Source organism: Podarcis liolepis, assembly GCF_965112155.1.
Source record: "Podarcis liolepis genome assembly, chromosome: 10".
Classification (NCBI taxonomy): Eukaryota; Metazoa; Chordata; class Lepidosauria; order Squamata; family Lacertidae; genus Podarcis; species Podarcis liolepis.
Genome location: NC_139562.1, coordinates 56,924,887 through 56,945,264, shown reverse-complemented (window position 1 = coordinate 56,945,264; position 20,378 = coordinate 56,924,887). Strand labels below are relative to the sequence as shown.

Here is a 20,378-nt window from a genome sequence, read left to right as displayed (position 1 = left end):
AGGCAAATCCCATCCCCTCCAGGTAAGCAGAGGGGAAAAGAAAGGATCGGGTCCTTCCTTCTAATTCCTCTCCGTGCTCCGGTGCTGCTGCGTCCAGGGAAGCATATTAGGGACTCGCAGGCAGCCGGAAAACATGCAGGTGGGAGAGAGAGGGGGGGCTGGCTTGGGGGGGGGGTGTGTGGGAAAACTTTTGCCTTCCTTTCCTCCCTCCCGTTAAACCCCTCTCCTGCATTCTTAGCCAGCTGCTTCTCTGCACACCCCTCTCATGCTCCTTGTCCCTTCTGTGTTTTTCCTTCCCTCCCCACTTAAAACGTGGTTACAAAGCACGGATCCACATTGATCCTCAGGATCTTTGCATTGGGTCACCCCAAATTCACCATCAGATCACATAGCATGTCCATGGCTACAGCCTGCACCAAAAAAATCACGCACCCACTGTTGCCTGGGTCTGCAATGGTGCAAAAATGTGGTTACAAAGCATGGATCCACATGGATCCTCAGGATCCTTGCATTGGGTCACCCCAAACTCACCATCAGATCACATTTCTGTGGCCACAGCATGAGGCACAAAAATGGCTGTTTTATTCATAATTTCCCCCCCTTGTTTTCCTCCTCTAAAAACGATGTGCGTGTTATGGTCAGGTGCGTGTTATAGAGCGAAAAATACGGTACTTTTGAATAATCTTCCTCTTAAGTAAACTAGGGAGAAAAACTCTAAATAGCTTTGTAGTTTTACTACATTCAGGAAACTTTTTTTGTGTGCGAAGAGGAGCATCCGTTTCCATGCCTACAAAGTGAAAAGGTTTGGTCCATTTTCCAACCATTTTACGTATGGAATGTGCAGAATGGGTCTTAAATCCATGGCCACACACTTAGTAGAAGGAGGTAGCAATCCTGAGTTAATAGAGAAAGTTGTGCCCCTTCTCGTGGCAAGCAGGGAACATATTTTCTGAATGCTTCTCCACATTTTTTTTTTTAAAAAAAGACTGCCTGCATATGCAACAAAACTAAAACAAGGAAGCAGTTTTGGCACCACCTTGCCACTTCTTTTTATCTCATCTCTATTCATTGTCTTCCTCCATTGCCCTCCCAACTGCTGCTCCCTACTAAACCAAAGTATGAGCCACTGAAATGATCGCACATTCTTCCCCTGTCTACCCATGCGTGCTTCCATTTCCCCCTTCTTCTGTTCTTCCTCAGTTTCTATGGAAGGCCCCTGGGGCAGGGACCTGTCATACCTGTTCGTGGTAAGCTTCGTGCACATTGCACATAGACGGCACTCATAAATAAACGGTGGTAATCAGGGAGAGAGGTTCTAACCCACAGCCAGATAGGCTAGATTTCTATTTACAGGGAAGCACAGGGTTGTTGATTCTAATGCACAGGAGCCTCCAAAAATGTTGATTCGCCACCTACAGTCCTCTCTACCACCATCTTCCAAACTGCCTGGGGTAAGCAAGGCTTTGTTTCGAAGATCCCACATTACATAGCGAGTCTGTACAAAATCCCACAAACCCACTCTCCCATTTTGCATCAAAGTCCTGAAAATTGTGGCTTTCTTAACCTCACAGTCACGGTGCTCAACCACTGAGGTGTCTAGTGGAAGGTGTTTCATATGTCTACTTAAAACAGGCACAGGCAAACTTGGCCCTCCAGATGTTTTGGGACTACAACTCCCATCATCCCTGACCACTGGTCCTGTTAGCTAGGGATCATGGGAGTTGTAGTCCCAAAACATCTGGAGGGCCGAATTTGCCCTTGCTTTGGCTTAAAACGTAGCATGTGCATGCAATAAACCTGAACATCATACAGATTCACAAGTCCCAGAGCCAGGGTTGGCCTCAGCTCTCTGCTGAACAGACGCCCGGGAGCAAACCAAGGTATGCAAAACATCTATGAGTGTTGGTTCCCACAATAAATTGCAATTTATCCACATGGGAACCATATAAACAACTGTGGTTCCTGTAACCATGAAGGAATAGAGGATCTCAGTTACAGATAAATATCACAAAACTAACCATTTCTGGAAAAACAACATACTAAAGACATAGGCCAAATATTGCCATATTCCCCTACAGTCAACTAACACCCCTACAGCAGCTCTTGAATGCATATTCCCCACTGCACAACCAATGCATTTCTCAGCTTTTTGCACCAGCACTCTATCCTTGCTTGTTCCCTTTCCTTTTAAAGCCTCATCCTCCTTTTAGGAAGTGTCCACTTTCACATTAACGGAACTGTTGATCAATATAGGTTTGCTAGCAGTTGCAAGGCCCTTTGTGTGTTTCCAAGGAGGAGGGAAAACAAAGGAAAAATTAGCCACCATCACTCAATGAGCCCTTTTGCAAGTAACATTATCTCCTGAAATGACTGCTTGCAATGACTGCCAGCTTGTTCTTAGCTATGCTTATTCAAAGCACAAAGAAGCAATACTTTCCTAGACTTTTCTGAATTTTGGTATAGTTTTGCCACCCCAAAACTGAGAAACCCAGGAGAGAGAGAGAAAGACAGGGAGAAATATATATACATTGGAGCACAAACCCACAAATATGGGTTATCCCTGTTACTTCTCTATCTTCCCCAAATCCCAAATTTGTGGAGGTTGTAAAGGTAAAGGGACCCCTGACCATTAGGTCCAGTCGTGACCGACTCTGGGGTTGCGGCGCTCATCTCGCTTTATTGGCCGAGGGAGCCGGCGTACAGCTTCCGGGTCATGTGGCCAGCATGACTAAGCCGCTTCTGGTGAACTAGAGCAGCGCACGGCCTTCCCGCCGGAGCGGTACCTATTTATCTACTTGCACTTTGAGGTGCTTTCGAACTGCTAGGTTGGCAGGAGCAACGGAAGCTCACCCGAACCGCCGACCTTCTGATCAGCAAGTCCTAGGCTCTGTGGTTTAACCCACAGCGCCATCCAAGTCCCTTAATTGTCAAGGGAAGGGAATTTGAATGTGTTCAGAGGAAGTCATTGCTTCAAGGTGTTGCCCCCATCCGACACATGAGAAAAACAGAAAGTTAGCGCCTTCTCCTTCAACACACCAAGGCCAGCTTGGCTGGTTCAGCTTAGTCCTTCCATTATTTGCGAGAAGTAGGGAAGATTATCCGCAAGGAAGCAAAGGGAAAACAGAAAGCTCAGGCATCCAGCAACTCATTTCCTCTTGCTGGTTTGCGAAGAATAAGTCTGCTAACAGCCCCTCATTACTGAGTGGGCAGGGATGGTGACAAGCGAGCAAGCTCATCACGCCTCTCCTTCTTTCTCTGCCTCTAGGACAGCTTTGGAGGGGGGGGGGCGCCTTTCAAAATCCAAAGAAGCAGAACTGAGCTGCACATCACATGAGCAGTTTCTCACGCAGCTCATCCCAGGAAAGGAGAGTGGTATGGAGATGCTATTCGTACCCTAAATCCTGAGCTTCTTCCTCAGGTATACCAAGGCCTGCTCCTCCACTCCGCAAAGATGTCTCTGACTATCACCAAAGATATGGCTACTTGCCCTATGGCGAGATCTGCCAAGTGACAGCTCACACGGTGAAGAAGAAGAAAATCCCGCCTCAGAAGCCGTGTCATCTGGCTCATGGCAGCTCTACCAAGTGTTTACCCAGGCATTTGCTGAACGGTTTCATTCATAAGGAAACAATTGTTTTTCCTCCCCAAATTTGTGAATGAAAGACACCCCACACCTTCCTCTCTGGGTTTCCAGACCTAAGCGCCCCGCCAGAAAACTTCCCCAACTTACTCCAACTGCTGATCTGCAGAGCAAGCGATTCTTCTAAGGGCACAGGAGCAGGGGCCAGCCCTAAAGCTGGCAACCCAGCCCCTGGGAACCTTTAACTGCTTGGGTGGTGCCAAATATGAGGGAGATCTGACAGCTTCTGGGGTGATGTGGGGAGGGGGGAGGTTGGTTCATGTAGCTTCAGAAATGAGTGCAGGGGTAAATATCCTTTATTATTATTATTATTATTTTATTTATATACTTCTTAATACAAAAAGAAAAAAGACCTCAAAGCAGTTTACTGGCAGAAATGCAGCTTTTTGGGGGGGGGGGGCAGGAAGAGACTCCCTGGCGGGAAACGACCCGCTGCCTTTGTTCCCTCCCGCGAAGCCACGCCAAGGCGACCCGAGGGGGCGGCACCCCAGTTCCCCCACCTTCACCTCAGCGCTGAGGGGAAGGGCGCGTGGGCCTCGGGGTCAGCCCTGTCCCCCTTTTCTGGGGGAAATGGGGCTGGAAGCAGACTCCCCCCCCCCCCGCCTGGAGTGGCCTCCGCTGACCCCCTTCGCCCTCCCTTGGCGGGGGGCGTTTTCCGAGGGAGGCTGGGCTTACCGGAGAATCCTTCCGCCTCCTCGTCGTCGTCGTCGTCCGCTTCGGAGTCGGTCTGCATGGGCTCCTGGGCGAAGTTGACCCCCCGGCCGCCCTCGGAGGGGGCCCTGCGCAGCGCCTCGGGGGGGCCCGCATTGAAGTGGCGCTGGCCGGCGGCGGCGCTCCCGTCCTCCTGCTGCTGCTGCCGCCGCCCCCCCGGACCCGCCTCCGCCTTGAGGCGCCCGAAGTACTGGAGGGCGAATTCCAGCAGGTCCCCCGGCTGGCTCCGCAGCACCTCCACCGTGAAGCCCTGCAGCAGCTCCGTCAGCCCCTCCGGGACGGAGATGCTCATCCCGGGGGAGCGCGCGGGCTGGGGCGGGGGGCAGGAAGGCAGGTGGGCGGGCGGAGCCCAGCGGGGGTCCCCGAGCCACCCGCTCCCCCCCGCCGAGCTTGCAACCGGGCACTTGCAAGGCGGCACTTGCAAGGCTGCTGCTGCTGCCGGTTAGCTGGCTTGCTTGCTTGCTTGCTTGCTTGTCTTGGGTTCCTTGCACCCCCGCCCTGCTCCGTGCAGCAGCAGCAGCAGCCGGGAACGAGCCAGTCCCGACGGCGACTGCAGCCGCATCTCCCGCCCCCCAGCGCTGGGGGAAACCTCGCTCGCATGTGACCCGCGAAACCATGACAACCTTCCGCCGCGCGCGCGGCTGCTGATGCTGATGCTGCTGCTGCAGCGTTGCAAATGCAATCGGAGGAAGGCACGCGAGCAAGCAAGCAAGCGAGGCCCGTTTGGAGTTGCGGGGCTGCATCGGCGCTGGGAAAAGCCTTACATGACAAGTCAATATAGTGCAATGGAAGAGTCCCCCGGAGACTGCTTTGGGCTTGCTGGCCATATTATTTTTTTACTATTCCCGCCCCCCAGCTCCTCTTTCTATGAAACAGCAGCATGGTTTCTAGAAATCGGCTGAGCTGCCATTTCCCTGAAAAGCTGCCTCCCACAAATCAGGCTGCTGTTAAAGGCGCAGGAACATGCCGGGCCTGTTTCCCCTCCTTTCGCCTTTTCTTTCTGGTCAGTTGGCAGCTCTGCTCGTCTTTTGTGGCAGAAGATGCTGCTGCTGTTGCTGCTGCTCCTGACAGGAGGTTCATAAAGCTTGGAGCGTGGCCAGGGGGCTGCTTAATTAATCGATTAATTTTGTATACTGCCCTTCACCTGAAGATCTCAGGGCGGTTCACAGCATAAACATACTTTAAAATACAGAATAATGTATTCATAGCCAACTCAGGGGTTACACACTCATCTTGCTCTATACGCCGAGGGAGCCGGCGTACAGCTTCCGGGTCATGTGGCCAGCACGACAAAGCCGCTTCTGGCGAACCAGAGCAGCGCACAGAAACGCCATTTACCTTCCCGCAGGAGTGGTACCTATTTATCTACTTGCACTTTGACGTGCTTTCGAACTGCTAGGTTGGCAGGAGCTGGGACTGAACAACGGGAGCTCACCCTGTCACGGGGATTCGAACCACCGACCTTCTGATCGGCAAGTCCTAGGCTCTGTGGTTTAACCCACAGCGCCACCCGCGTCCCTCTTAAATATTATTAAATTAAATTTAAATTATTAAATATTAGCTTCTTATTAAATAATAAGTGGTGCTGTGAGAAAGTGGCATGCCTAAAGATTTTAGTGAGCTCACGCTAATACTATTAGTATCGGTATTATTAGTATACCGCCTTTCACCCAAAGATCTCAAGGTGGTTCACAACAGATTTTTTTTTTTTACTGAAAACTACTTTGTCCCTGGGACACGGGTGGCACTGTGGTCTAAACCTAGGAGCCTAGGACTTGTCGATCAGAAGGTCAGCAGTTCGAATCCCCGCGACGGGGTGAGCTCCTGTTGCTCGGTCCCTGCTCCTGCCAACCTAGCAGTTCGAAAGCACGTCAAAGTGCAAGTAGATAAATAGGTACCGCTCCGGTGGGAAGGTAAACGGCGTTTACCAGAAGCGGTTTAGTTATGCTGGCCACATGACCCAGAAGCTGTACACCGGCTCCCTCAGCCAGTAAAGCGAGATGAGCGCCACAACCCCAGAGTCGGCCACGACTGGACCTAATGGTCAGGGTCCCTTTACCTTTACTTTACTTTGTCCCTATGCAGTGCTTCTGTAGCTTGGCAGCAAAGTTGCTAAGCTGGCCTCAGCTTTGCAGTATGTCTCATTTTAAATCCTTAGAAAGAATATTTTTCGTCTTTGGTCTGGTTTTACTTCAATGCTGGACAAAAGGTCACACTTACACAAAAGGGTCCACAAGCCCTTTCTCTCTGCAGTGTGCAAACTCACATAGCTAACGGCCGTGGGCATTCACAATGCAACTACTGGGAAAGGGTCTAGCCCACAGAATTTGGCTTCCCAGCTTTAAAGACCTGTATTTCCAGCTCTAGGGTTGAGATTGAAATAGATGAGGAATTCTTGGAGAAATCTTAGGAGCCAGAGGCAGTGCTGCTGAGTAAGGTATCCACTGGGCAAACAAAAGCAATTAAATTATTACAAATGAGAAAATACTTAATGCAAAATTAGAAAAGTCATGCAGAGTTATTCAACTTACTGTAATTGTTATTGGTAGATATCTGGTGGTTAGGGTGAAATAATGTTCCTGCTGCCATTTACCATATATTAGCACTCTAGCACTTGATATTATTTAGGGCATTTTCAGCCAATAGTGAGTGTTCCTGTGCTATTTGTTCACGTGTGTGAATGTTAATGCAGCAGAAAGAGTGCAAGGACAAACTAGAAACCTCACTTCTTCCTAATCAGTATGAAATATTTTCATAGTTACAGAGTTTTAAAATAAAATTATGAGAGAAAAAGAGGTATATGAGTATTGTTTAATCAATCATATATGCAAATCATTTCAAAATTAGGACACAGTTTTTAAAACTGTGAGCCTACAGTACACATACTGAGTTTTAAAACATATACAAGCAACTTTGTTAGAATATGTTTTCCTATTTCAGCCAAAATTACTTAATACTGTATAAGAAATCACTGCACATAAAGCAACAATTTAAATGGACAAGGAAAGAAAGAATTTCTTAATAAAGAGTCACAACACATTACTTTGTTAATTTGGGTCACCGTGTTAAGTGACTCATGTAGATGAGAAAAAGATTAAGCCAAATCTATTATGCTTTTTAACATTTATCATACACACTCCGTTACATACCAGTTGCTGTTACATAAGACATGGAAGCCAGAATTTCAAGCCATTTTTACTTTGGCTATATAAACACAATTCAGACAACATCTGTATTATTAGCAATGCTTGTAATTTTACAGTTCTAGAATCAATTATAAAATTCTCACCATCTTCCTAGTGAAGATCTTAACACACCTAGGGGTAGTGTTCAGCTACTTTTTACTCAGAGTAGACCCATTAAAAGTAATGAACAAAACTAACTTCAGTTCATTAATTATAGTGTCTACTCTGAATACCACCCCAGTACTTATATTTAATATATAGTCTCTTTATATTCTGTTTTGATTGTGGTGCAGTACTAGATATAAGAGAATGACCCATTAAAAAAACACCTGTTTTTTAAGCTGGGTATGACCATTGCGGTTCTGGATTGTGGCAGTGGTATGTATTTGAAAACTAAAACACCTGGCACTGAGAAAAATAAATAAGCTTTTGGCTTGTCAAAACATTTGGTAAATGAAGGAGAGGTTCTTGGACAGTGTTTCTTCTAGTACCACCATTATAAAGCTTTTAAATACAGGTTAATATTTCACTGAGTTTACTATTAATTAGTATAAATATATCACTGCACCAGGCAATGAAAACTACCACTCACTTTTTAAAAAGGGGAAAAAACTTCAGAAGAAAGGTTGAAAACTTTAAACCTAACCGACAATGCAAAGAATGAAATTTAAATGGGTAAAATTCTTTTCCAAGCAGTGCTTCTCTTGGACAAATAATCCCTGTTACAGAGATTTTATCCTTCCACATTTAAGAATGGATCAGCTGTTTATTACCTATCAACCCTAGCAGTCCCTATCCCCCTACCAATGCAAATTGGCTCCAGCAATTTGCTCTTCCATCTTCTTTCTTCAAAGGAATTATCTGAAACACTCTGTGAATCCACAGAGGAATCCACAGACAGTGGCACTTCAGTTTCCAGATAGATGAATGATTCCTCTTGTGTGTAATATTCATCCCAGCAACAGAGAGGATTTCTCAACCTAGAATGACACCGCTATGATGCTTCCTCTTCCAACTTCCTATCCTTAAAACAATGGAGTCCCTTTGCTAGTATTATGAAAGCAGAGAGCAAGACTTCCAGCTTCTCTTTGTCCACCTCCATCTCTCCAAATCTTATCTGGAAGGTCCTCCAACCTCTGGAGCTGGCTTGGGGGGCTTCAGGTGGGAGAGGAGGAAGGAAACCCCAAGTTAACAAGAGGACACCTGCTCACTCTACATTTGATCTCACTCAGAGAAAATATTTTTAAATTACAGTTTACTTAAAAATTAAATAAGAGAAAAATTATTCTGCATATGGTCCAGTATTTTCAGAAGGTCTTTCTATCCTGCTGCAGGAGCTACACAAAACAATCAGCAAAGCAGTGGTGCCATCTAAATTCTAACAATAGGTTATTAAACACCTGTGGCAAATAAGGGGGGAGCATGAAGGCCATTTCAACAAGGCTTTTGTGTATGTTAAATCAACCACGGTGCAGTATCAACACCTCGACAAAAGTTCTTTTTTTAAAAATGAGAGCTGGATTTTAGGCAGGGGAAAGTCCCTGGAACCGGGGCGGCCCAAAAGGCTAAGAACCAATTGTAACAGCAGGTTACTTTCTAGTTATTTGTGCATCCGTTCACCATTAGGCAGAATGTTTCTCCACGCCTTGTTTGATTCCAAGCACAAGATGCAGAAACCAGTTGAACTGCACAGTCCACCCTTTATCCCTACAAATCTCGATCTGGTCTAGGAAATACTTCTTAGCATCTTCTTCGTTTTTGCCAACCGTCAGTGCATCGCGGATGTACTCAATATCTTCTTTGCTAGTCAGCTGAGGCATTCCAGTCATCAGCATCATGGAAAACAGGATGATGAGAAGGTTTGTGTGATGCCGAAGAGCAAGGTAAGCCCTCACACAGATATCCTTTAGAGGCAAACAAACAAACAAACCTCATTGAAATGACTATACGCTATGAAGCAAATTGTGGTTAGTCAGAAAAAACGGCACCCAATTCTTCTCACACAGCAACCCTCGGGTGTAGTGATACTTTGGAGAACAGAGTCTACGTAGATCCAGAGGATCCAGAAAGGATGCACAAAGTCCAATCCACCTAATTTTGTCATGATTGTTTTTGTGCTTCTGCAAATGCATTGCTCTGGGTTGGTTTGAAAACCACAGACCTAACATCCGTCCATCATGGAACGTTTTCTGCATGGGATTTATCTGGCAAGGAACCCTGGAGCTTTGCAGAGCACCCAGAGGTATGTTAGAAGGAGCACGTTCTGTTCACATACTTTTTGCCAGCCACACTTTTTGGGTTTTGCTATTGCCCTGAAGAAGCTGAGTGGGTGGGTGGAGCATGCAATCAGCCCTCCATTTGCAACTGCAGATTGAAGGAGGAGATCAGCAAGAGTATGTAAGACTTTTTCGAGGAAGCTTGCCCAACATTCCTGATGCTTTCTGAGGAATCCCCAATAAACTTCCATGGAACTCCAGACTGCTAGGAATGCGGAGCAAGTCAACCGCTGGCATGTGAATCCCCATGTGCATACAATTACAGCTAAGGACTTGAGGGTCAACTATTGTGACTGAGGAAGTAGGGAAGGAAGCACCCAGAGTTTCAGAAGCAATCAGTGCTTCCAAGACAAAGGATGCAGAAATGGAGGAGAGACTGCTTTTTCAAGACTCCACCAGTCACCCAAGTTCTATTCCTAGCAGGGAGAGTGGCAGATGGAACGTCAGAGGATAGGGAGAAAGGTTTCTAATATCTGTGCTCCCGCAGCCTCTTGCATTTGTATATTCATATTCACCCCACTCTCGTAACTAGTGCACCATTGCCTATTTTATTGCATTTTTAAAATATTGCAAGCCGCCTCGAGAGCTTCAGTTGGTAGGCGGAGTCCCAATGCTCCAATATACCGTATTTTTTGCACCATAACACTCACTTTTTTCCTCCTGAAAAGTATGGGGAAATGTCTGTGCGTGTTATGGAGGGAATGCCTACGGGTGGCATGCCTACGGATTTTCCTCCTATAAAAACTATGTGCGTGTTATGGTCGGGTGCGTGTTATAGAGCGAAAAATACGGTAAATAAGGAAGTCTCTTCACGTATCTCATGCATAAACAGGTAGAATCTGAAGACAACCCCAACACACAAGGACATGCATCTGTATGTGCTATTCTGTTGTACACATTTAGATTTTGCATATGGCTGTGTAGAAATGTGACGTAGGATGCAGCCCTACAGTACTGCTAGCCAGGATCTAGTATCGATTGTACAACATTTCTCTCCACACAAAGTATATGTGGGAAAGGGTAGTTAGCCTTGCCACAAAGGAATAGATGGGTTGTCTTTTTAAAAACTCAAGGAATATTATGGTCTACTGTTGAATAGAAAAAGCATGCAGCCGCAAAATTTTTTTGTTGCCCCTCCCCCTAAAATCCTTCCTCTGCTATCTTCTTCCCCTTCCTTCAGATTCAAATGTAGGGATCTCGGTCAACTTAATTTGCAGTGTTGAATGATAACATGTTACAGCTAACATTCAAATCTAAGGTGTACCGCACATTTCTCTTATAAGGTTCATTCCCACTCATGGGTTATTGTTTTTATACCTGAAAATTTTGAAAGCGGGGACTCATTTTCTTTCCAGTGGTTCCCATGACAAACAGAAAATCCGGTGTTAATACAAAAGGAACTCTTTCCTTATTAATTCCAAGGAAGCTCTTGTAATTTCCAAGAATATGGCCGAAGTCGATATGAAATAGATTACCTTTGGAAGGAGAAATCAATACGATGCTTAGTGATCATTAAAAAGACCTCATTGCAGGTGCAAATTAGTTTGCGATCCTGCATGCTTTTTTGACCTGGCTATAGTTTGAAAAAGTGCATCTTGTATGACTCAAAAACTGTCATCCCTCTTCAACCTCTCCCCTACCCAACTCTACTGACCTTACCTTTCCATGGAACTAGCTCTCTTAACTTTGTCAAAGATTGCTTTTTCTTACAACCTAACTTACAACAGGGACGCAGGTGGCGCTGTGGGTTAAACCACAGAGCCTAGGACTTGCCGATCAGAAGGTTGGCGGTTCGAATCCCCGTGATGGGGTTTGCTCCTATTGCTCGGTCCCAGCTCCTGCCAATCTAGCAGTTCGAAAGCACGTCAAAGTGCAAGTAGATAAATAGGTACCGCTCTGGCAGGAAGGTAAACGGAGTTTCTGTGCGCTGCTTTGGTTCGCCAGGAGCGGCTTAGTCATGCTGACCACATGACCCGGAAGCTGTACGCTGGCTCCCTTGGCCAATAAAGCGAGATGAGTGCCGCAACCCCAGAGTTGGCCACAACTGGACCTAATGGTCAGGGGTCCCTTTACCTTTAATGACTGAAAATTTGCAGGTCTCTCTCCTTTCGGAGGACGAAAGACGAAGACAGACATAACATTCTAGAAGTGGTGATGCAATATTGGATCTGCAGCTTTCTAAACAGACATTATTCTCTGGGTTACGCTCTAGACTGTGGGTGGGAAAACATTCTGCAGGATTTGAGAGGGCTAGCTTAAATGTGGCAGGAAAGGGGAGCCAGATATGGATAGAGCACTTCCAGGATGCAAAACATCAGCATACCTCATTCACCCAGTTCCCAGGGCAGTTGTGCAACTGTTTAACTGTTTTAAAAGGTTTGCAGTTTCAGCAACACAAAGGATGGATTTTCAAAAGGAAAAAAGACAGGCAGCTTGGATTCTGCCACTGCTGAGGGCTGAAATCTTAGACTGGCTCGCTGCTAAGTCTGTCTCTTAGGGGAGCTGTGAAGCAAACCCCAAGTTATGGGCGAGGAGCGCATATTAGATAAAAGTAAAGGTACCCCTGCCCGTACGGGCCAGTCTTGCCAGATTCTAGGGTTGTGCGCTCATCTCACTCTATAAGCCGGGAGCCAGCGCTGCCCGCAGACACTTCCGGGTCACGTGGCCAGTGTAACAAGCTGCATCTGGCGAGCCAGCGCAGCACACGAAACGCCGTTTACCTTCCCGCTGGTAAGCGGTCCCTATTTATCTACTTGCACCCGGGGGTGCTTTCGAACTGCTAGGTTGGCAGGCGCTGGGACCGAACGACGGGAGCGCACCCCACCGCGGGGATTCGAACCGCCGACCATGCGATCGGCAAGTCCTAGGCGTTGAGGTTTTACCCACAGCGCCACCCGCGTCCCGGTCTTGCAATTGCCTTCGCACAAACATTGTACTTTCAGGTTCATTTTCTCCCAGAGTTTATTCCACGTTCCAGTCACCAGTTCTTCCCCACAGGTTTTAACCTCTTCTCTAATCCAAGGCATGTAGCAGCATTTTAAAAAGTAAGAATAATAATTCTGAGGTCATGGTAAACAGTAGACAGTAAAGATCACTTACATTAATAGTAGCAATGGAATGCAGGCTTGCATTCAAATTACATTGAAATAGATGCCACTCAGGTGTGAACAAAAACAAAACACACTCACCTGACTCTGTGATCATAATATTGTCATTGTGCCTGTCTCCTATTCCAAGGACAAAGGTTGCCACGCAGTAACCAGCACAAGAGTACACAAATCTATCCACGGCTGCCTGAAACTAATAAATTAAAGAAAGCAGCTGTAACGAACGGCCAAAGCTCACAGGCAGAGCGCATGATTTGCATGCAGAAGATTCCAGGTTCAGTCCTCAGCATCTCCACGTAGGGCTGCTGAAGTCCCTGTCTGAAGTCCAGGAGAGCAATTGCCTGCCTAGGTAGACAATACTGAACGAGGTGGCTAAATGGTCTGATTCAATGCAAGATAGCTTTCTGTGTTTCCGTGATCAACTTTAGCGCCAAAATTTCACTGTTATAAAGAATAAAATGCTCTTTTTTCACAACCGTATATCAGCTTATGCAAAACTTTGCTTTCAAAGAGTTGGTGCAGCTGTGGAAGCAAAACCAGATGCCTTCAGCTGCCCCACCTGCAACAAAACTTGTCTCTCCCCTACCAGCCTCTATAGCCTCTCCAACAGTTTGACTTTATCCCCAAAGGCACCTTCTTCCATTGTCTCCCGAGACAGATGTAGGCCAACAAATAAATACTATGGGCTTTATCGGATATCAGTAATTGTTTGGAGAGTAGGCTTGTTGAAATTAATGGACATGACTAGGTAAAGGTAAAGGGACCCCTGACCATTAGGTCCAGTCATGGCCAACTCTGGGGTTGCAGCACTCATCTCAACTTTATTGGCCAAGGGAGCCGGCGTACAGCTTCTGGATCATGTGGCCAGCATGACTAAACAGCTTCTGGCGAACCAGAGCAGCGCACGGAAACGCCGTTTACCTTCCTGCCGGAGCGGTACCTATTTATTTACTTGCACTTTGATGTGCTTTCAAACTGCTAGGTTAGCAGGAGCAGGGACCAAGCAATGGGAGCTCACCCCGTCGCGGGGATTCGAACCGCCGACCTTCTGATCGGCAAGTCCTAGGCTCTGTGATTTAACCCACAGCACCACTTGTGGACATGACTAACTAAGGTCTATTTATTACAGTGGGCCTCCTCAGAGTATAACTGAGTTGGATACAACCTCTTAACAATTTTGTATCCTTATTGTTGTGGCCATTTTACAAGCAAGACAGAGAAGTTAATCAAAGCAAGCTGAAAGAAAATGGGAAGCTTTTCCTCAAGTCCCAAGTCAGACTCAAATGGAAAGTTTTAAAGGCACCTATCTGAAGCAAGTACGATGTATTAAAATGTAACAATTCTTGTATCAATAATTTTATACATAGTTATGTAGAGTGAGGTTGTAAAGAGAACACTCTATATACAGTCTGCTTGACACAAGAATTGGCATTTCACTGAAAAGTGGTATTGGGATCTTCCAAAGGTTTCTTTGAGTGCTCCTGGTAGGAATGGAATTGTGTCAACTTAACTACTATAAGAATGGGACGTGGGTGGTGCTGTGGGTTAAACCACAGAGCCTAGGACTTGCCTAGGTCGGCGGTTCGAATCCTGCGACGGGGTGAGCTCCCGTTGCTCGGTCCCTGCTCCTGCCAACCTAGCAGTTTGAAAGCACGTCAAAGTGCAAGTAGATAAATAGGTACTGCTCCAGCGGGAAGGTAAATGGAGTTTCTGTGTGCTGCTCTGGTTCGCCAGAAGCGGCTTAGTCATGCTGGCCACATGACCCGGAAGCTGTACACTGGCTCCCTCAGCCAAAAAAGTGAGATGAGCGCCGCAACCCCAGAGTCGGTCATGACTGGACCTAATGGTAGGGGTCCCTTTACCTTTACTTTAACTATTTAAAAATAGTTTAAAAAACAACATACAACAATTCAAAATAATTACTCATAATAATTACATTTTTTTAAACCAGTGAAAAGAAGAAGTAACTCACCTTTTCTTCAATTACACATTTATCCTTTAGCCACTGGTTTAATACTTCATCCTTAAAGGCTCCTGTGTTTCCACCTGTGCTTTGCTGGATTTTGGCTATCGTCGTGGCATCTTTTACAATTTCAATAATTCCTATAAAAATTAAAGGCATGCTAATATTCTACTATATATTTCAGAATGCTGTTTGTCCATTCTCTATTCACTTAGACATCTCTTAAGACATTGCAACCAAGTTTTGCATTATAGTTTCTGAGATCAGTGAGCAGGTTTCTTCCTGTGCTTGAATTCAGCAGGATAACTTTTTGAATCAAAATAGCGGACTAAACCTTTCAAAACTGATTTGAACCAGATTCAAAACTGATCAAAAGAAATTTCTTCTTCTTTGAATTCCTGATCAATGCCGGGATTGAAACTGCTAGTATTTTCATACTAGATATTTTATTTCTCCTGCAAGGATTCTTAAAATAAGGCAAACCTGATTTTTTTTAAATTTATTTTTTTGTAGAGTATATTACAGATTGCCTGTCATGGCAATGGCAACAGCAGTTATGTGTCCACACTGTTTGTGCAATCATAATAAAAAGGTTGGTGTTAAATGCAACATTTTGGTCTGATTTAGCCTTTGCTGATTTTCCCCAGGCTCCCCATGTAATGGGTTCACAGAACCAAATGCTATGTTCAAGTCTACAGTCATTCTGGGCACAAGAATATCTAACTTCCTCCTTCTTAGAAAACCCCATTACTTTATTCAAGTAATTAACAGGGATTCTTAAAAATAAAAAATAAGCAAATCCAATCAGTAAATGTTCAAGACCCAGGCATGTCTGTGAAATTAGAATAATTCATCTGCATGTAAGAACATAAGACCTTATGCAGCTGATTTTGGGACAGTCGGAAGACGCCCCCTCCCCCCAAAAAAGAGATGGAACTCTGCCAAGTGTAGCTGAAATAGAATGGGAGGAAGGAGAGTCATTGCCTACTTCCACGTTGGGAGAAAAAACAACTTCAAAACAGATGACAGCAATAGCTGAAAAAATGTACCTGAGCAGGAATATGTTTGATACACACACAGATCAAACACAACTTGCTCTCACTGATGCATTGCTCTAGTTTACTTCAAAGATGGTCAAGGGACATGAATTTGATGCACATATGAAGCTGAGGAAAAAAAATTACACAAAGGCAAGTGTCGACAGCAAAGTTACTCTAGAGAAAGCATTAACCATAGTCTCCTTCATCCATACTCCTTTCATAGAACCTTGCTATTGTATTCATCGAACTATGGAGTTGGAAGGGACCCCCGGGGTCATTTAGTCCAACCCCCTGCAATACAGGAATCTTTTGCCCAACGTGGGGCTTGAACCCACAACCCTGAGATTAAGGGTCTCTTTGTGCAAGGGGAAGTCAAGTAGGACTGGTGTATAACATAACCCCACACAAAAATAAAAATAAAATCCCAATTCCAGATAGCCCTGTGGGGTTTTGATCTTGTTAAATGCTCTACCTATTTTATTTCCTGTAGAAATGCACCCATATGGCAGCAGACATAAATCCAAGGATTCTTCCTCCCAGATGGACTCCATGATTCGAAGTATCTGGTAAAGCAAAAGACACAACAATGACTTGGGCTGCAATCCTATTCCTAAATGAATCCAGCTTGACGTGTTTCCGAGTAGACACGGTTAGGCTTGCACTGTTTAATCATAACTATTAAGAAGCAGTTTTAATGTTACAAAAAAGATTGAAGACATATCCATTTTGTAGAAGAGGCAAGCCTACGGAGAAGCAGAGGATTTCAGAATAAAAAGCTAAATGTGAAATGTATACAAATCTTTCTGTCCTGATTTCATTGTCATCTTTCTGCATAAGACATTGATTCGTGTGAAGGGCTGAGACATTCCTCGTAAAAATGAAACCAGAAGCTGGGTGAACCTACGCTATTCCAAGCCAGTCAGAATAAGGAAGCCCCATTTACATTCTCATCGAAGATAGAGAAGGGGTTCAACACTGCACCTTGAAAGCAATGCTACCTGGGCTATCCTGCAGTTGCAACTAGGATTCCTTCCCCATTGTTCTTGGAGCTGCTGCAGTACCTCTTCTGACCACAGGAGTGGAGCTGGCTGGGACTGGAGTTGGGTTACTCCCCCCCCCCTGCCCCTGCAGCCAGGGGGTTAACAGACCATGTAACCATAACTTTTATACGCACTGGGAAACCAAGAACATTGTGTGGCTTGCTTTATTGTGATATTCGCTTCATTGCGATGGTCTGGAACGAAACCATGGGCGTAGCCAGCTCCCCCCAATCAATAAAAATCAATTAAAATACTTAACTAACTGAGGTTCTGCCCCTCCTAACATATAAAGCCTGCCTCTGCAATAAAAATCCTGGCTACGCCCATGAACCGAACTTGCAGTATCTCTGGGGTATGCCTGTACAGTGGTACCTCAGGTTAAGTACTTAATTCGTTCCAGAGGTCCGTTCTTAACCTGAACTGTTCTTAACCTGAAGCACCACTTTAGCTAATGGGGCCTCCTGCTGCCGCCGCGCTGCCGGAGCACAATTTCTGTTCTCATCCTGAAGCAAATTTCTTAACCTGAGGTACTGTTTCTAGGTTAGCGGAGTCTGTAACCTGAAGCATATGTAACCTGAAGCGTATGTAACCCGAGGTACCACTGTAATTATTATGTACCCAGTCTCAAATGTCTGGAAACAATGATTTAAGGCATTAAACTGTGGTAAAAAAATGACCAAAAAATGACATCTATACAACCTGAGCCAGCAATGAAGCGGTTCACAGCATTAACACCCTAAAAGGGTCTTGTTTCTCCCATAGCTGCAACTTTGGATTCAAACAGAAATCAAACATTGCTCTCAAATGTTGCTCTGACTCTCTGTCCCGCTTGCTGCTTTACTTCTAGGTCACACCAATGCAAACTCTAAACTCTGGCTTTGTCTAACCCTAACCCTAACTGCAAGCTGGAGGAGGGGGCCCATCAGTCTATTTTCTCACACAGAGTTCCCTTTCCTTTGTTCTCTTAATGGCCCATCACCCAGGCAATCAGGAAATTAGCCTGGCTTATATTTTAAACGCTTGCTGGACCCAGTGGTTAGAAGGATCTTGCGTACAGGGCTACCTCCGCCCCTGCAAATTCACAACACAACATAATGCAGATAATACCTGTAAAATAAGCATGTCCTGTCGCAGGTCATCTCCATGTTTGAAGATGATGCCAATCGTTTCATTGGATAAGGACGTGGGATCTGCACATTTGAATTCTAGCCAAAGCGGTTTTTTCTTGGATGCCATTACTTTACACTTTTCTATCTGCAAGATAAACATTCATAAATTTCCTACAGCCAGAACTGATGTCCAAAGATTAACAAATCTAACAGTCGTTTTGAAATACAGTGGTACCTTGGGTTAAGTACTTAATTCGTTCCGGAGGTCCGTTCTTAACCTGAAACTGTTCTTAACCTGAAGCACCACTTTAGCTAATGGGGCCTGCTGCTGCCGCTGTGCCGCCAGAGCCCGATTTCTGTTCTTATCCTGAAGCACTATTTCTGGGTTAGTGGAGTCTGTAACCTGAAGCGTCTGTAACCTGAGGTACCACTGTAATGGATATACCCCCAGAGTTCATAAATGTAAAAAACTGTCTTTAAAATTATCTGCCAAAATTATATTGGGGGGTGGGTGTTTCACACATAGCCCAAGGTCTGTGTTGGGGGATTTGCCCCCCCCCCCCTTTTCAGGGCTGCAACCTTCCTCTTGCCTCCATGCAAGTTAATGGAGAAATTGCTCTTGCCATTAACTTGCTGAAGGGGAGGGTGGAAGTGTGTTGGGGGAAGGGTGCCATAGAGAGATGCAGCCCTCAAAAGTGTTAGCTAATTTTGAGTGCAGCCCTTGGGCACTGCGAAAAGGACTAGCATCCCTGCGCTACTCTCTCCCGGTTTTATTTTCCAGCTGGCTCTCAACATTCCATGACTCCTGGAGACAACAGAGCATGCTCAGTCCTCACTAAGCAGTTTATTCATTCATTTGTTCACATCTTTGGGATTTTTTTAAAAAACCAAATGTTTTGTACGTCTGCATATCCTAGGGTTCACCTGATCATGCTGATACCTCCCCCTCTTCCTTCTCAGGGATCCTACTTTCTTCTCCAATTCTGTTCACAACTCAACCACCCAGGTTCATTATTTGAGAAAATAATATTTACCACAAGTGCTCCTGCTTTCAGACCAGGGTCATATGGAACTCTAAAGCATTCGGGAAACTTGCTGTCCTGTAGTTTCTCAAGTTTCTGTTTGAGCTGTGCAATTACTGAAGAGTGACAATTATAAAAAAAAAGGCCTGCAGTCAGAAACCATTAGTCAGGAGATAGTGGACAGCAACTTGGACAAGAGATTGCTAGTCCCATGGTAAGCAACACTCAGCCAGCCTACGTCTTAACCAGAAGTGGATAAAAAAGTCTGTACCAATGGACAGCGGCGTAGCGTGAATTGTCAGCACCCGGGGCAACGCAAGTAAGTTGCGCCCCCTAACCCGGGGCAAGGCAAGTTATTTGCGCCCCCCCAACCCCTAACCTGCGAGTTGCCACTGGCGCTGCCGCCGAAACGACGCCGCTTGCCCGGAGGAGGAGGGGGGCAGAGAGGCGAGGAAAATGCAACAGCCCAGCAGCAGCAGCAGCAGCGGCGGAGGCGGGGCTGTGAGGAGGGGCTGCCTGGCGCGTCCTCCGCGGGGAGCGCTGAGAGCCGCTGCCTGCCGGGCGCCTTCAGCCCGGACGCGCGCACAGCTCGGCGGTTCCGCGAGACATGCGGCTCCGCTACAGCCTGCGCCCGAGGCTCTTCGGCGACTCCGGAGGCAGCGAGCGCGCCCCCCCAGATGTTGCGCCCGGTGCGGCCGGCACCCCTGGCACCCCCCACGCTACGCCACTGCCAATGGAAGATGTGTTTGCCTCCAATCTTAAGATTAATTAGAACTTTTCCGGCAGTGCTGGAGAATCAGATCCAGCTAAAGCAATAGAACTTCATCTCTTCATGGGCCAACACTGACTACTGAGCAGGACTACTCACCAATCTATCACCTAATGTCACAATAACATCAGGTGACCCACTGAAAGCTGTGCATTGTGCAAAACTCCTTCCCAACTGAGATTAAACAAGCTAAATTTCAGGCTTATGACTAAGACTTTATTGTTCCAGCAGGCATTTTAAGCATCCATTTTATGATCATTTTTTATCGTTTTACTGTAGGAGTTTGTGTGGATTGCTTTATGTACAATGTTTAGAGTTGCAAATAATTAAGCAGAATATGAAAGTCTGAAACAAACTTGGTCCCATACAGTCTGAAATTAAACAAAGTGAGTGCAAGCCCTTGAAAATTTCAACTATCTATTATCAGTGCTTGCATAGAGATGTGTGCAGTGCTTTGAAGCCCCAACAATCAGCTGGTCGACGGGACTTCAAAGCAATACACAGATCTCTATACAA

At 45.8% G+C, this 20,378-nt stretch overlaps 2 protein-coding genes across 5 annotated transcripts in view; both read right to left on the bottom strand.

The window, feature by feature from the left end:
• Nucleotides 1-4,907, bottom strand: part of PRKAR2B (protein kinase cAMP-dependent type II regulatory subunit beta) — a 61,352-nt gene extending 56,445 nt beyond the window's left edge. For both annotated transcript variants that reach the window (XR_014516612.1, XM_083463707.1), the window contains exon 1: nt 4,316-4,907. Coding sequence is in view for 1 of the 2 variants with exons in the window: in XM_083463707.1 (XP_083319833.1) it covers nt 4,316-4,643 (328 nt within the window). In the remaining variant the exon portion in view is untranslated. The remainder of the gene's footprint in view (nt 1-4,315) is intronic.
• A 2,243-nt stretch (nt 4,908-7,150) lies between these two features.
• The window catches only part of PIK3CG (phosphatidylinositol-4,5-bisphosphate 3-kinase catalytic subunit gamma), a 29,001-nt gene continuing 15,773 nt past the window's right edge, over nt 7,151-20,378 (bottom strand). For all 3 annotated transcript variants that reach the window (XM_083463386.1, XM_083463385.1, XM_083463387.1), the window contains exons 5-11: nt 19,106-19,209; nt 18,070-18,216; nt 16,395-16,485; nt 14,892-15,022; nt 13,001-13,112; nt 11,130-11,287; nt 7,151-9,440 (exon numbers count right to left, since the gene is read on the bottom strand). In XM_083463386.1, coding sequence (XP_083319512.1) covers nt 9,159-9,440; nt 11,130-11,287; nt 13,001-13,112; nt 14,892-15,022; nt 16,395-16,485; nt 18,070-18,216; nt 19,106-19,209 — 1,025 coding nt within the window. In that variant the 3' untranslated portion in view covers nt 7,151-9,158. The remainder of the gene's footprint in view (nt 9,441-11,129; nt 11,288-13,000; nt 13,113-14,891; nt 15,023-16,394; nt 16,486-18,069; nt 18,217-19,105; nt 19,210-20,378) is intronic.